General features: G+C 50.4%; 1 protein-coding gene across 2 annotated transcripts in view; it reads right to left on the bottom strand.

Moving 5' to 3' along the window:
• Window positions 1-14,763, bottom strand: part of LOC135570954 (ribosome biogenesis protein wdr12) — a 57,589-nt gene extending 42,826 nt beyond the window's left edge. For both annotated transcript variants that reach the window (XM_065016773.1, XM_065016774.1), the window contains exons 1-4: window positions 14,614-14,763; window positions 13,164-13,258; window positions 5,722-5,816; window positions 3,436-3,542 (exon numbers count right to left, since the gene is read on the bottom strand). In XM_065016773.1, coding sequence (XP_064872845.1) covers window positions 3,436-3,542; window positions 5,722-5,816; window positions 13,164-13,258; window positions 14,614-14,654 — 338 coding nt within the window. In that variant the 5' untranslated portion in view covers window positions 14,655-14,763. The remainder of the gene's footprint in view (window positions 1-3,435; window positions 3,543-5,721; window positions 5,817-13,163; window positions 13,259-14,613) is intronic.
• Window positions 14,764-17,359: the final 2,596 nt, after the last annotated feature.

Here is a 17,359-nt window from a genome sequence, read left to right as displayed (position 1 = left end):
TTCAGAGTCTGGGTTGGGGTCTCTGCCATTCAGAGTCTGGGTTGGGGTCTCTGCCATTCAGAGTCTGGGTTGGGGTCTCTGCCATTCAGAGTCTGGGTTAGGGTCTCTGCCATTCAGAGTCTGGGTTAGGGTCTCTGGGTTAGGGTCTCTACCATTCAGAGTCTGGGTTAGGGTCTCTTACCATTCAGAGTCTGGGTTAGGGTTTCTTACCATTCAGAGTCTGGGTTAGGGTCTCTTACCATTCAGAGTCTGGGTTAGGGTCTCTGGGTTAGGGTCTCTACCATTCAGAGTCTGGGTTAGGGTCTCTTACCATTCAGAGTCTGGGTTAGGGTTTCTTACCATTCAGAGTCTGGGTTAGGGTCTCTTACCATTCAGAGTCTGGGTTAGGGTCTCTTACCATTCAGAGTCTGGGTTAGGGTCTCTTACCATTCAGAGTCTGGGTTGGGGTCTCTTACCATTCAGAGTCTGGGTTGGGGTCTCTTACCATTCAGAGTCTGGGTTAGGGTCTCTTACCATTCAGAGTCTGGGTTAGGGTCTCTTACCATTCAGAGTCTGGGTTAGGGTCTCTTACCATTCAGAGTCTGGGTTAGGGTCTCTTACCATTCAGAGTCTGGGTTAGGGTCTCTTACCATTCAGAGTCTGGGTTAGGGTCTCTTACCATTCAGTCTGGGTTAGACGTCATGTCTCTTACCATTCAGTCTGGGTTAGACGTCATGTCTCTTACCATTCAGTCTGGGTTAGGGTCTCTTACCATTCAGTCTGGGTTAGGGTCTCTTACCATTCAGTCTGGGTTAGGGTCTCTTACCATTCAGAGTCTGGGTTGGGGTCTCTGCCATTCAGAGTCTGGGTTGGGGTCTCTGCCATTCAGAGTCTGGGTTAGGGTCTCTGCCATTCAGAGTCTGGGTTAGGGTCTCTGCCATTCAGAGTCTGGGTTGGGGTCTCTGCCATTCAGAGTCTGGGTTAGGGTCTCTGCCATTCAGAGTCTGGGTTAGGGTCTCTGCCATTCAGAGTCTGGGTTAGGGTCTCTGGGTTAGGGTCTCTACCATTCAGAGTCTGGGTTAGGGTCTCTTACCATTCAGAGTCTGGGTTAGGGTTTCTTACCATTCAGAGTCTGGGTTAGGGTCTCTTACCATTCAGAGTCTGGGTTAGGGTCTCTGGGTTAGGGTCTCTACCATTCAGAGTCTGGGTTAGGGTCTCTTACCATTCAGAGTCTGGGTTAGGGTTTCTTACCATTCAGAGTCTGGGTTAGGGTCTCTTACCATTCAGAGTCTGGGTTAGGGTCTCTTACCATTCAGAGTCTGGGTTAGGGTCTCTTACCATTCAGAGTCTGGGTTGGGGTCTCTTACCATTCAGAGTCTGGGTTGGGGTCTCTTACCATTCAGAGTCTGGGTTAGGGTCTCTTACCATTCAGAGTCTGGGTTAGGGTCTCTTACCATTCAGAGTCTGGGTTAGGGTCTCTTACCATTCAGAGTCTGGGTTAGGGTCTCTGCCATTCAGAGTCTGGGTTAGGGTCTCTTGGTTAGGGTCTCTACCATTCAGAGTCTGGGTTAGGGTCTCTGCCATTCAGAGTCTGGGTTAGGGTCTCTGGGTTAGGGTCTCTGGGTTAGGGTCTCTGCCATTCAGAGTCTGGGTTAGGGTCTCTTACCATTCAGAGTCTGGGTTAGGGTCTCTTACCATTCAGAGTCTGGGTTAGGGTCTCTTACCATTCAGAGTCTGGGTTAGGGTTTCTTACCATTCAGAGTCTGGGTTAGGGTTTCTTACCATTCAGAGTCTGGGTTAGGGTTTCTTACCATTCAGAGTCTGGGTTAGGGTCTGGGTTTACCATTCAGAGTCTGGGTTAGGGTCTCTACCATTCAGAGTCTGGGTTAGGGTCTCTGGGTTAGGGTATCTACCATTCAGAGTCTGGGTTAGGGTCTCTTACCATTCAGAGTCTGGGTTAGGGTCTCTGGGTTAGGGTATCTACCATTCAGAGTCTGGGTTAGGGTCTCTTACCATTCAGAGTCTGGGTTGGGGTCTCTTACCATTCAGAGTCTGGGTTAGGGTCTCTTACCATTGAGAGTCTGGGTTAGGGTCTCTGGGTTAGGGTATCTACCATTCAGAGTCTGGGTTGGGGTCTCTTACCATTCAGAGTCTGGGTTGGGGTCTCTTACCATTCAGAGTCTGGGTTGGGGTCTCTTACCATTCAGAGTCTGGGTTGGGGTCTCTTACCATTCAGAGTCTGGGTTAGGGTCTCTTACCATTCAGAGTCTGGGTTAGGGTCTCTTACCATTCAGAGTCTGGGTTAGGGTCTCTTACCATTCAGAGTCTGGGTTAGGGTCTCTTACCATTCAGAGTCTGGGTTAGGGTCTCTTACCATTCAGAGTCTGGGTTAGGGTCTCTTACCATTCAGAGTCTGGGTTAGGGTCTCTTACCATTCAGAGTCTGGGTTAGGGTCTCTTACCATTCAGTCTGGGTTAGGGTCTCTTACCATTCAGAGTCTGGGTTAGGGTCTCTTACCATTCAGTCTGGGTTAGACGTCATGTCTCTTACCATTCAGTCTGGGTTAGGCGTCATGTCTCTTACCATTCAGTCTGGGTTAGGGTCTCTTACCATTCAGTCTGGGTTAGGGTCTCTTACCATTCAGTCTGGGTTAGACGTCATGTCTCTTACCATTCAGTCTGGGTTAGGGTCTCTTACCATTCAGTCTGGGTTAGGGTCTCTTACCATTCAGTCTGGGTTAGGGTCTCTTACCATTCAGTCTGGGTTAGGGTCTCTTACCATTCAGTCTGGGTTAGGGTCTCTTACCATTCAGTCTGGGTTAGGGTCTCTTACCATTCAGTCTGGGTTAGGGTCTCTTACCATTCAGTCTGGGTTAGACGTCATGTCTCTTACCATTCAGTCTGGGTTAGACGTCATGTCTCTTACCATTCAGTCTGGGTTAGACGTCATGTCTCTTACCATTCAGTCTGGGTTAGACGTCATGTCTCTTACCATTCAGTCTGGGTTAGACGTCATGTCTCTTACCATTCAGTCTGGGTTAGACGTCATGTCTCTTACCATTCAGTCTGGGTTAGACGTCATGTCTCTTACCATTCAGTCTGGGTTAGACGTCATGTCTCTTACCATTCAGTCTGGGTTAGACGTCATGTCTCTTACCATTCAGTCTGGGTTAGACGTCATGTCTCTTACCATTCAGTCTGGGTTAGACGTCATGTCTCTTACCATTCAGTCTGGGTTAGACGTCATGTCTCTTACCATTCAGTCTGGGTTAGACGCCATGTCTCTTACCATTCAGTCTGGGTTAGGGCCTCTGGGTTAGGGCCTCTGGGTTAGGGCCTCTGGGTTAGGGCCTCTGGGTTAGGGCCTCTGGGTTAGGGCCTCTTACCATTCAGAGTCTGGGTTAGGGTCTCTGGGTTAGGGTCTCTGGGTTAGGGTCTCTGGGTTAGGGCCTCTTACCATTCAGAGTCTGCCTCCACTGAGCTGATCCAGTCATCATGCATCATACACTCCTCTGGTTGGGGAGCGGTGAACCTCTCCACATACTCGATCTCCACCACATCTTCCTGTAACACACACGCACACACACACACACACACAAAACACGCTTCAAGTCACATTGGCATACTAGGCAGGCTACGCGTAAACCCTACTGTCCAGGGGTCCTACTACCGTCCAGAGGGGGCTACTACCGTCCAGAGGGGGCTACTACCGTCCAGAGGTCCTACTACCGTCCAGAGGTCCTACTACCGTCCAGAGGGGGCTACTACCGTCCAGGAGGTCCTACTACCGTCCAGGGGGGGCTACTACCGTCCAGAGGGGGCTACTACCGTCCAGAGGGGCTACTACCGTCCAGAGGGGGCTACTACCGTCCAGAGGGGCTACTACCGACCAGAGGGGGCTACTACCGTCCAGAGGGGGCTACTACCGTCCAGAGGTCCTACTACCGTCCAGAGGTCCTACTACCGTCCAGAGGTCCTACTACCGTCCAGAGGGGGCTACTACCGTCCAGAGGGGGCTACTACCGTCCAGAGGGTCTACTACCGTCCAGAGGGGCTACTACCGTCCAGGGGTCCTACTAGGGGGGCTACTACCGGAGGGGCTACTACCGTCCAGAGGGGGCTACTACCGTCCAGAGGTCCTACTACCGTCCAGAGGGGGCTACTACCGTCCAGAGGGGGCTACTACCGTCCAGAGGGGCTACTACCGTCCAGAGGGGCTACTACCGTCCAGAGGTCCTACTACCGTCCAGAGGGGCTACTACCGTCCAGAGGGGGCTACTACCGTCCAGAGGGGGCTACTACCGTCCAGAGGGGGCTACTACCGTCCAGAGGGGCTACTACCGTCCAGAGGTCCTACTACCGTCCAGAGGGGCTACTACCGTCCAGAGGGGCTACTACCGTCCAGAGGGGGCTACTACCGTCCAGAGGGGCTACTACCGTCCAGAGGTCCTACTACCGTCCAGAGGTCCTACTACCGTCCAGAGGGGGCTACTACCGTCCAGAGGGGGCTACTACCGTCCAGAGGGGTCCAGAGGGGGCTACTACCTACTACCGTCCAGAGGGGGCTACTACCGTCCAGAGGGGGAGGGGGCTACTACCTACTACCGTCCAGAGGGGGCTACTACCGTCCAGAGGTCCTACTACCGTCCAGAGGGGGCTACTACCGTCCAGAGGGGGCTACTACCGTCCAGAGGGGGCTACTACCGTCCAGAGGGGGCTACTACCGTCCAGAGGGGCTACTACCGCCCAGAGGGGGCTACTACCGCCCAGAGGGGGCTACTACCGTCCAGAGGGGGCTACTACCGTCCAGAGGGGCTACTACCGTCCAGAGGGGGCTACTACCGTCCAGGGGTCCTACTACCGTCCAGAGGGGGCTACTACCGCCCAGAGGGGGCTACTACCGTCCAGAGGGGGCTACTACCGTCCAGAGGTCCTACTACCGTCCAGAGGTCCTACTACCGTCCAGAGGGGCTACTACCGTCCAGGGGAGAGGGGCTACTACCGCCCAGAGGGGGCTACTACCGCCCAGAGGGGGCTACTACACTACCGCCCAGAGGGGGCTACTACCGTCCAGAGGTCCTACTACCGTCCAGGGGTCCTACTACCGTCCAGGGGTCCTACTACCGTCCAGAGGGGGCTACTACCGTCCAGGGGTCCTTACCGTCCAGAGGGGGCTACTACCGTCCAGGGGTCCTTACCGTCCAGAGGGGGCTACTACCGTCCAGAGGTCCTACTACCGTCCAGAGGGTCCTACTACCGTCCAGAGGTCCTACTACCGTCCAGAGGTCCTACTACCGTCCAGAGGGGGCTACTACCGTCCAGAGGGGGCTACTACCGTCCAGGGGTCCTACTACCGCCCAGAGGGGGCTACTACCGCCCAGAGGGGGCTACTACCGTCCAGGGGTCCTACTACCGTCCAGAGGTCCTACTACCGTCCAGAGGGGGCTACTACCGTCCAGAGGGGGCTACTACCGTCCAGAGGGGGCTACTACCGTCCAGAGGCCCTACTACCGCCCAGAGGCGCTGCTACCGCCCAGAGGCGCTGCTACCGCCCAGAGGCGCTGCTACCGCCCAGAGGTCCTACTCGTAAACCCTACTGTCCACAGGTCCTACAACCGCCCAGAGGTCCTGCTACCGTCCAGAGGTCCTACTACCGTCCAGAGGGGGCTACGAGTAAACACTACCGTCCAGAGGTCCTGCTACCGTCCAGAGGTCCTACTACCCCCCCAGAGGTTCTACTCACCGTTGAGATGCCTTCAGCCTCCATGTGATTTGACAACGATGTCCGCAGGAACTGACCTCGCACCAGGAAGTCAAACTCAATCTGGCTGTGAGACCCTACAACAACAAAGATGAGACACCCAATATGATGCTAATACATTCATCAGTGATCTAAGGTCAAACCAGGACAGCACCAGTCCTGAAATAATTTAATTGGAGAATAATAGTTACAAGGACAAACAATGTGTGTAATGTGACAAAAGGCCATATAAGACATGGAGTGGACATCGGCAGTGGGTGGACCTGGAATATTGGTCTCCTGAGTGTGGACACACGTCTTCCTATAGACCTGGGGGGGCTCAGATGTCTGCTGTTATGGTCTGTTTGTGGTATCAGGGTGGGTGGAGAGGAAGCTAGGAAAGCTGCGGTCAGTCCAGGTAGCATGAAGTGGATTCATTATGATTAATGTCAGCGGAGGCTGCTGAGGGGAAGACGGCTCATAATAATGTCCGGAACGGAGGAAATGGAATGGCATCACACGGAAACCATGTGTTTGATACCATTACACTCCAGCCATTATCACGAGTCCATCCTCCCCAATTAAGGTGCCACCAACCTCCTCTGATATATGTTCACCCCATCTCCCAGAGGGATCAGCTTTGTTCAACTGGGGGAAGGAGAAGTTTTAGTCTGCGGAAAAGAGCTCCTCTCAAGGGGTTATAACAGTGCCTCTAAGTGTTGAGGTTAAGCAACTTAACAAGGTTCCTGCTGTGTTGAAGCCTGATGAATAACCAGAAATCAAGGTGGCTGGAGGGAGGAGAGTCTGGCCCTGATGCTGTGCTATATAGTGGCTGGAGGGAGGAGAGTCTGGCCCTGATGCTGTGCTATATAGTGGCTGGAGGGAGGAGAGTCTGGCCCTGATGCTGTGCTATATAGTATCTGGAGGGAATAGAGTCTGGCCCTGATGCTGTGCTATATAGTGGCTGGAGGGAATAGAGTCTGGTCCTGATGCTGTGCTATATAGTGGCTGGAGGGAGGAGAGTCTGGCCCTGATGCTGTGCTATATAGTGGCTGGAGGGAGGAGAGTCTGGCCCTGATGCTGTGCTATATAGTGGCTGGAGGGAGGAGAGTCTGGCCCTGATGCTGTGCTATGTACTGGCTGGAGGGAGGAGAGTCTGGCCCTGATGCTGTGCTATGTACTGGCTGGAGGGAGGAGAGTCTGGCCCTGATGCTGTGCTATATAGTGGCTAGAGGGAATAGAGTCTGGCCCTGATGCTGTGCTATATAGTGGCTGGAGGGAATAGAGTCTGGTCCTGATGCTGTGCTATATAGTGGCTGGAGGGAATAGAGTCTGGCCCTGATGCTGTGCTAGATAGTGGCTGGAGGGAATAGAGTCTGGCCCTGATGCTGTGCTATATAGTGGCTGAAGGGAATAGAGTCTGGCCCTGATTCTGTGCTATATAGTGGCTGGAGGGAATAGAGTCTGGCCCTGATGCTGTGCTATATAGTGGCTGAAGGGAATAGAGTCTGGCCCTGATGCTGTGCTATATAGTGGCTGAAGGGAATAGAGTCTGGCCCTGATGCTGTGCTATATAGTGGCTGGAGGGAATAGAGTCTGGCCCTGATGCTGTGCTATGTACTGGCTGGAGGGAATAGAGTCTGGTCCTGATGCTGTGCTATATAGTGGCTGGAGGGAATAGAGTCTGGCCCTGATGCTGTGCTATATAGTGGCTGGAGGGAATAGAGTATGGCCCTGATGCTGTGCTATATAGTATCTGGAGGGAGGAGAGTCTGGCCCTGATGCTGTGCTATATAGTGGCTGGAGGGAATAGAGTCTGGCCTGATGCTGTGCTATATAGTGGCTGGAGGGAATAGAGTCTGGCCTGATGCTGTGCTATATAGTGGCTGAAGGGAATAGAGTCTGGCCCTGATGCTGTGCTATGTACTGGCTGGAGGGAATAGAGTCTGGTCCTGATGCTGTGCTATATAGTGGCTGGAGGGAATAGAGTCTGGCCCTGATGCTGTGCTATATAGTGGCTGGAGGGAATAGAGTCTGGCCCTGATGCTGTGCTATATAGTGGCTGGAGGGAATAGAGTATGGCCCTGATGCTGTGCTATATAGTATCTGGAGGGAGGAGAGTCTGGCCCTGATGCTGTGCTATATAGTGGCTGGAGGGAATAGAGTCTGGCCTGATGCTGTGCTATATAGTGGCTGGAGGGAATAGAGTCTGGCCTGATGCTGTGCTATATAGTGGCTGAAGGGAATAGAGTCTGGCCCTGATGCTGTGCTATGTACTGGCTGGAGGGAATAGAGTCTGGTCCTGATGCTGTGCTATATAGTGGCTGGAGGGAATAGAGTCTGGCCCTGATGCTGTGCTATATAGTGGCTGGAGGGAATAGAGTATGGCCCTGATGCTGTGCTATATAGGGAGGGAGGAGAGTCCCTGATGCTGTGCTATATAGTGGCTGGAGGGAATAGAGTCTGGTCCTGATGCTGTGCTAGTATCTGGCCCTGAGGGAGGAGAGTCTGCTGATGCTGTGCTATAGTGGCTGGAGGAGGAGAGTCTGGCCCTGATGCTGTGCTATATAGTGGCTGGAGGAATAGAGTCTGGCCCTGATGCTGTGCTATATAGTGGCTGGAGGGAGGAGAGTCTGGCCCTGATGCTGTGCTATATAGTGGCTGGAGGGAATAGAGTCTGGCCCTGATGCTGTGCTATATAGTGGCTGGAGGGAGGAGAGTCTGGCCCTGATGCTGTGCTATATAGTGGCTGGAGGGAATAGAGTCTGGCCCTGATGCTGTGCTATATAGTGGCTGGAGGGAGGTGAGTCTGGCCCTGATGCTGTGCTATATAGTGGCTGGAGGGACTAGAGTCTGGCCCTGATGCTGTGCTATATAGTGGCTGGAGGGAATAGAGTCTGGCCCTGATGCTGTGCTATATAGTGGCTGGAGGGAATAGAGTCTGGCCCTGATGCTGTGCTATATAGTGGCTGGAGGGAGGAGAGTCTGGCCCTGATGCTGTGCTATATAGTATCTGGAGGGAATAGAGTCTGGTCCTGATGCTGTGCTATATAGTGGCTGGAGGGAATAGAGTCTGGTCCTGATGCTGTGCTATATAGTATCTGGAGGGAATAGAGTCTGGTCCTGATGCTGTGCTATATAGTGGCTGGAGGGAGGAGAGTCTGGCCCTGATGCTGTGCTATATAGTGGCTGGAGGGAGGAGAGTCTGGCCCTGATGCTGTGCTATATAGTGGCTGGAGGGAATAGAGTCTGGCCCTGATGCTGTGCTATATAGTGGCTGGAGGGAGGAGAGTCTGGCCCTGATGCTGTGCTATATAGTGGCTGGAGGGAATAGAGATTGGCCCTGATGCTGTGCTATATAGTGGCTGGAGGGAGGAGAGTCTGGCCCTGATGCTGTGCTATATAGTGGCTGGAGGGACTAGAGTCTGGCCCTGATGCTGTGCTATATAGTGGCTGGAGGGAGGTGAGTCTGGCCCTGATGCTGTGCTATATAGTGGCTGGAGGGACTAGAGTCTGGCCCTGATGCTGTGCTATATAGTGGCTGGAGGGAATAGAGTCTGGCCCTGATGCTGTGCTATATAGTGGCTGGAGGGAATAGAGTCTGGCCCTGATGCTGTGCTATATAGTGGCTGGAGGGAGGAGAGTCTGGCCCTGATGCTGTGCTATATAGTATCTGGAGGGAATAGAGTCTGGTCCTGATGCTGTGCTATATAGTGGCTGGAGGGAATAGAGTCTGGTCCTGATGCTGTGCTATATGGAGTAGAGTCTGGAGGATGCTGTGCTATAGTGGCTGGAAGGGAATAGAGTCTGGTCCTGATGCTGTGCTATATAGTGGCTGGAGGGAATAGAGATGCTGTGCTATAGTGGCTGGAGGGAATAGAGTCTGGCCCTGATGCTGTGCTATATAGTGGCTGGAGGGAATAGAGTCTGGCCCTGATGCTGTGCTATATAGTGGCTGGAGGGAATAGAGTCTGGCCCTGATGCTGTGCTATATAGTGGCTGGAGGGAATAGAGTCTGGCCCTGATGCTGTGCTATATAGTGGCTGGAGGGAATAGAGTCTGATGCCCTGATGCTGATGCTGTGCTATATAGTACTGGAGGGAATAGAGTCTGGCCTGATGCTGTGCTATATAGTGGCTGGAGGGAATAGAGTCTGGCCCTGATGCTGTGCTATATAGTGGCTGGAGGGAATAGAGTCTGGCCCTGATGCTGTGCTATATAGTGGCTGGAGGGAATAGAGTCTGGCCCTGATGTGGCTGAAGGGAATAGAGTCTGGTCCTGATGCTGTGCTATATAGTGGCTGGAGGAATAGAGTCTGGCCCTGATGTCTGGCTGAAGGGAATAGAGTCTGATGCTGTGCTATATAGTGGCTGGAGGGAATAGAGTCTGGCCCTGATGCTGTGCTATATAGTGGCTGAAGGGAATAGAGTCTGGCCCTGATGCTGTGCTGTGGCTGATGCTGGCCCTGATGCTGTGCTATATAGTGGCTGGGGGAATAGAGTCTGGCCCTGATGCTGTGCTATATAGTATCTGGAGGGAATAGAGTCTGGCCCTGATGCTGTGCTATATAGTATCTGGAGGGAATAGAGTCTGGCCCTGATGCTGTGCTATATAGTGGCTGGAAGGAGGAGAGTCTGGCCCTGATGCTGTGCTATGGAGGGAATAGAGTCTGGTCCTGATGCTGTGCTATATAGTGGCTGGAGGAATAGAGTCTGGTCCTGATGCTGTGCTATATAGTGGCTGGAGGGAATAGAGTCTGGTCCTGATGCTGTGCTATATAGTGGCTGGAGGGAATAGAGTCTGGCCCTGATGCTGTGCTATATAGTGGCTGGAGGAATAGAGTCTGGTCCTGATGCTGTGCTATATAGTATCTGGAGGGAATAGAGTCTGGTCCTGATGCTGTGCTATATAGTGGCTGGAGGAATAGAGTCTGGTCCTGATGCTGTGCTATATAGTGGCTGGAGGGAATAGAGTCTGGCCCTGATGCTGTGCTATATAGTGGCTGAAGGGAATAGAGACTGGTCCTGATGCTGTGCTATATAGTGGCTGGAGGGAATAGAGTCTGGCCCGGATGCTGTGCTATATAGTGGCTGAAGGGAATAGAGTCTGGCCCTGATGCTGTGCTATATAGTGGCTGGAGGGAATAGAGTCTGGCCCTGATGCTGTGCTATATAGTGGCTGGGGGGAATAGAGTCTGGCCCTGATGCTGTGCTATATAGTATCTGGAGGGAATAGAGTCTGGCTGATGCTGTGCTAGTATCTGGAGGGAATAGAGTCTGGCCCTGATGCTGTGCTATATAGTGGCTGGAGGGAGGAGAGTCTGGCCCTGATGCTGTGCTATATAGTATCTGGAGGGAATAGAGTCTGGTCCTGATGCTGTGCTATATAGTGGCTGGAGGGAATAGAGTCTGGTCCTGATGCTGTGCTATATAGTGGCTGGAGGGAATAGAGTCTGGTCCTGATGCTGTGCTATATAGTGGCTGGAGGGAATAGAGTCTGGCCCTGATGCTGTGCTATATAGTGGCTGAAGGGAATAGAGTCTGGCCCTGATGCTGTGCTATATAGTGGCTGGAGGGAATAGAGTCTGGCCCTGATGCTGTGCTATATAGTGGCTGAAGGGAATAGAGTCTGGCCCTGATGCTGTGCTATATAGTGGCTGAAGGGAATAGAGTCTGGCCCTGATGCTGTGCTATATAGTGGCTGGGGGGAATAGAGTCTGGCCCTGATGCTGTGCTATATAGTATCTGGAGGGAATAGAGTCTGGCCCTGATGCTGTGCTATATAGTATCTGGAGGGAATAGAGTCTGGCCCTGATGCTGTGCTATATAGTGGCTGGAGGGAGGAGAGTCTGGCCCTGATGCTGTGCTATATAGTATCTGGAGGGAATAGAGTCTGGTCCTGATGCTGTGCTATATAGTGGCTGGAGGGAATAGAGTCTGGTCCTGATGCTGTGCTATATAGTGGCTGGAGGGAATAGAGTCTGGTCCTGATGCTGTGCTATATAGTGGCTGGAGGGAATAGAGTCTGGCCCTGATGCTGTGCTATATAGTGGCTGGAGGGAGGAGAGTCTGGTCCTGATGCTGTGCTATATAGTATCTGGAGGGAATAGAGTCTGGTCCTGATGCTGTGCTATATAGTGGCTGGAGGGAATAGAGTCTGGTCCTGATGCTGTGCTATATAGTGGCTGGAGGGAATAGAGTCTGGCCCTGATGCTGTGCTATATAGTGGCTGAAGGGAATAGAGACTGGTCCTGATGCTGTGCTATATAGTGGCTGGAGGGAATAGAGTCTGGCCCGGATGCTGTGCTATATAGTGGCTGAAGGGAATAGAGTCTGGCCCTGATGCTGTGCTATATAGTGGCTGGAGGGAATAGAGTCTGGCCCTGATGCTGTGCTATATAGTCTGGGGGAATAGAGTCTGGCCCTGATGCTGTGCTATATAGTATCTGGAGGGAATAGAGTCTGGCCCTGATGCTGTGCTATATAGTATCTGGAGGGAATAGAGTCTGGCCCTGATGCTGTGCTATATAGTGGCTGGAGGGAGGAGAGTCTGGCCCTGATGCTGTGCTATATAGTATCTGGAGGGAATAGAGTCTGGTCCTGATGCTGTGCTATATAGTGGCTGGAGGGAATAGAGTCTGGTCCTGATGCTGTGCTATATAGTGGCTGGAGGGAATAGAGTCTGGTCCTGATGCTGTGCTATATAGTGGCTGGAGGGAATAGAGTCTGGCCCTGATGCTGTGCTATATAGTGGCTGAAGGGAATAGAGTCTGGTCCTGATGCTGTGCATTATAGTGGCTGGAGGGAATAGAGTCTGGCCCTGATGCTGTGCTATATAGTGGCTGGAGGGAATAGAGTCTGGCCCTGATGCTGTGCTATATAGTGGCTGAAGGGAATAGAGTCTGGCCCTGATGCTGTGCTATATAGTGGCTGAAGGGAATAGAGTCTGGCCCTGATGCTGTGCTATATAGTGGCTGAAGGGAATAGAGTCTGGCCCTGATGCTGTGCTATATAGTGGCTGGAGGGAATAGAGTCTGGCCCTGATGCTGTGCTATATAGTGGCTGAAGGGAATAGAGTCTGGCCCTGATGCTGTGCTATATAGTGGCTGGAGGGAATAGAGTCTGGTCCTGATGCTGTGCTATATAGTGGCTGGAGGGAATAGAGTCTGGCCCTGATGCTGTGCTATATAGTGGCTGGAGGGAATAGAGTCTGGCCCTGATGCTGTGCCATGAGGTTCTCCCTGATAGGGTGTTGTTAGGACAGTTATCCGGTTAGCGCCAGACGTTTGTAGTGACTGTGGAGGTAGTCATCGAGGTCTTCAGAATGCCCGGTTGAAACAGACACAGGTAGCTACAGTTGGTGGCTGTAATGCAACATTATATCGGATGCCAACCGCCATTAAACCCCAACGAATGGAAAAGCACCATTCTACAATCTATTCTCACCATTCTTTGCTTCGAGCAGCTTGTTGATGACGTTGCTGAGTTCCTGTACCTCTGAGGCAGCAGGGATGGAGAATGGGACGTCATCGACTGAATATCTGAGGGACAACGTCGATAGGTTATGCTACAGCAATAATTTAACATGACTAAGTCACTGCTTACAGACAAATCAAATCAAATTGTATTTGTCACATACACATGGTTAGCAGATGTTAATGGTAACATACACATGGTTAGCAGATGTTAATGCGAGTGTAGCGAAATGTTTGTGCTTCTAGTTCCGACAATGCAGTAATAACCAACAAGTAATCTAACTAACAATTCCAAAACTACTGTCTTATACACAGTTTAAGGGGATAAAGAATATGTACATAAGGATATATGAATGAGTGATGGTACAGAGCAGCATAGGCAAGATACAGTAGATGGTATCGAGTACAGTATATACATATGAGATGAGTATGTAAACAAAGTGGCATAGTTAAAGTGGCTAGTGATACATGTATTACATAAGGATGCAGCAAATAGATAGTTGGCTAACTAACTTCAAACTTGCAGTATTCAGCTAGGCTAGCAAACATAGCAACCCATAGGATTTCTATTTACAATCTTCCCTGGTCAGGCTAACTCACACTAACTTCAATAAATCAACATTATCAAAGCAACGCGTCTGCTAAGGACACGATATGATTACTGTTACCAACAGCATGGCTAACACTCCCATTGAGTTCTCCTCTTCAACTCGTCTGCTAAGGACACGATATGATTACTGTTACCAACAGCATGGCTAACACTCCCATAGAGATCTCCTGTTCAACTCGTCTGCTAAGGACACGATATGATTACTGTTACCAACAGCATGGCTAACACTCCCATAGAGATCTCCTGTTCAACTCGTCTGCTATGGACACGATATGATTACTGTTACCAACAGCATGGCTAACACTCCCATAGAGATCTCCTCTTCAACTCGTCTGCTAAGGACACGATATGATTACTGTTACCAACAGCATGGCTAACACTCCCATAGAGATCTCCTCTTCAACTCGTCTGCTAAGGACACGATATGATTACTGTTACCAACAGCATGGCTAACACTCCCATAGAGATCTCCTGTTCAACTCGTCTGCTAAGGACACGATATGATTACTGTTACCAACAGCATGGCTAACACTCCCATAGAGATCTCCTGTTCAACTCGTCTGCTATGGACACGATATGATTACTGTTACCAACAGCATGGCTAACACTCCCATAGAGATCTCCTCTTCAACTCGTCTGCTAAGGACACGATATGATTACTGTTACCAACAGCATGGCTAACACTCCCATCCTCTTCAACTCGAGATCTCCTTCATGCTTCATGCTAGCAAATGAGCTAACTAGTTAGCTTACTGGCCAAACGAGCTAACTAGCTAGTGGCTATCCTTACAATTCAACAATAAATACTTACTTTTTGTTATCCGTGAAGAACCTGGTTTGTAACTGAGACATATCTCTTCTGTTGTTGAATAGTAACTCTATTAAACGGCTTCACAGACTGTTATTCGCTGATGAACACATCAAGCAGGACGTCATGCCACGTGGGTCAGAATCAGCGCGCCTGCGTGAGATGTGGAAGACATGTTAGTGGATCACGGAAAAGGCAAAAGTCGATCACTTTTCCCTACTCCTCTAGTATTGTCTGGAGCCAACAACAACAACAACAACATACAAAAATAGGCTTTTACATAAAATAGTTTTTGTTGTTGTCCTGAAAGCAGCCACCGAGCACCACATTACCTTATTTAGGAAAATGTTCTGGCTATAGACAGAATATTATAGATGCTACGATAGTCAGCAATGCATGTTAAAAGGCCTTTTCACACTGCATTATTCTTAACCACAGGCTATCTAAGAATGGCTCTGGGCTAGTTTATAACATTTTTAAAAAGCTTTAAATCAAATTGTATTTAATCTGTTATCAGGAATCAAATCTGATGTGTATTTTTTTATTTTATTTTTTTATTTCACCTTTACTTAACCAGGTAGGCTAGTTGAGAACAGGTTCTCATTTGCAACTGCGACCTGGCCAAGATAAAGCAAAGCAGTGTGAACAGACAACACAGAGTTACACATGGAGTAAACAATTAACAAGTCAATAACACAGTACCAAAAAAGGGGGAGTCTATATACATTGTGTGCAAAAGGCATGAGGAGGTAGGCGAATAATACAATTTTGCAGATTAACACTGGAGTGATAAATGATCAGATGGTCATGTACAGGTAGAGATATTGGTATGCAAAAGAGCAGAAAAGTAAATAAATAAAAACAGTATGGGGATGAGGTAGGTGAAAATGGGTGGGCTATTTACCGATAGACTCTGTGCAGTATGAAATATTTTGGTGCAATATGCATAAAAGGAGAGTAATTGCCCATAATTCTGCACCTTTCGGTAGTTGATCATCATGATTTAGTGACTGCAAAGAACATTTATGGATCTACTGGGATTTTCAAAAGAGACTAACCCTAACCCTAACCCTGGAGGGAGGAGACGGAGAGACAGCCTGGTCCTTGGAGGAGGCACAGGATAGACCGGGCGTGGAGGCGCACTGGAGGTCTCGAACTAAGGGCCTGCACAACCCCGGTGCAGACACACGGGAGACACATTGCGCAGAGCCGATGCAGGATATCCTTTTTATTTATTTATTTATTTCACCAGGTAGGCTAGCTGAGAACAAGTTCTCATTTACAATTGCGACCTGGCCAAGATAAAGCAAAGCAGTTCGACAGATACAACGACACAGAGTTACACATGGAGTAAAACAAACATACAGTCAATAATACAGTATAAACAAGTCTATATACAATGTGAGCAAATTCGGTGAGAAGGGAGGTAAAGGCAAAAAAGGCCATGGTGGCAAAGTAAATACAATATAGCAAGTAAAACACTGGAATGGTAGTTTTGCAATGGAAGAATGTGCAAAGTAGAAATAAAAATAATGGGGTGCAAAGGAGCAAAATTAATTAATTAATTAAATACAGTTGAGAAAGAGGTAGTTGTTTGGGCTAAATTATAGGTGGGCTATGTACAGGTGCAGTAATCTGTAAGATGCTCTGACAGTTGGTGCTTAAAGCTAGTGAGGGAGATAAGTGGAACTGGCAGGCTCAGCCAGGCTGTGCTGAACCACGGAACTCACAACAAACTATCTAGCACAGCACCAAACTAATCTTATCGACAATGGGAAGGGACACAAGGAGGGATTTTTTTTTTTGGTGTAATTTTTTTAAATACATTTTTCCCCGAGGGGGAAAGACACAAAAATAAACAAAACACAAACCAAACAAAAACGGGGGGGCAAACTAACAAACAAATTTAGGTGGAATTAAGGGGAAAACAAAAAGGAACACTGACCAACACACCTGCCAAACTTGGGGGCCGAGAGCTGGCAAGCCTCACCAGCAGACCAGGCCGAGCTAACCAGCTAGCGAGCCTCACCAGCAGACCAGGCCGAGCTAACCAGCTAGCAAGCCGGCCAGCAGACCAGGCCGAGCTAACCAGCTAGCGAGCCTCGCCAGCAGACCAGGCCGAGCTAACCAGCTAGCAAGCCGGCCAGCAGACCAGGCCGAGCTAACCAGCTAGCGAGCCTCACCAGGAGACCAGGCCGAGCCCAGCTCGCCAGCAGACTAGGCCGAGCTAACCAGCTAGCAAGCCGGCCAGCAAAGGTCCCCCAGTTGACAACACAAAACAAGAAACAGAGACAAAAGGCAATTTTAGGGGGTGAACTAACAAGTACAAGGTGGATGGGAACAAGGAAAATACAGTCAGACAAACACGCAACAATGCAATGCCTGCCACGCCTAAAGGGCCAGGAGGCTAGCGTTCCAACAAGTCAGAAAGCCCCTCCGGCCAGCAGGCAACACAAAACTCAAACAGTAGGGATAATTGAAGGGGGGAGGGTAGGATACAAGGGGGAGAAGAGGTACAAAACGGGACAAACAAGGGGAAAACTGAAATTTAAATTAATTAAGAAAGAAAAAGGACCAGATGGCCTTTAAACTCACCCTACAGGTGCTGGTGCACCTGTAGACCACCACCAGAACCACCACCTAACCCAGGACACCTGTAGTCCACCACCAGAACCACCACCTAACCCAGGACACCTGTAGTCCACCACCAGAACCACCACCTAACCCAGGACACCTGTAGTCCACCACC

The sequence above is a fragment of the Oncorhynchus nerka genome, unplaced genomic scaffold (assembly GCF_034236695.1).
Source record: "Oncorhynchus nerka isolate Pitt River unplaced genomic scaffold, Oner_Uvic_2.0 unplaced_scaffold_874, whole genome shotgun sequence".
NCBI classification, from domain to species: Eukaryota; Metazoa; Chordata; class Actinopteri; order Salmoniformes; family Salmonidae; genus Oncorhynchus; species Oncorhynchus nerka.
Note: the sequence above shows the minus strand (reverse complement) of the source record. Positions and strands in the feature narration are given on the sequence as shown.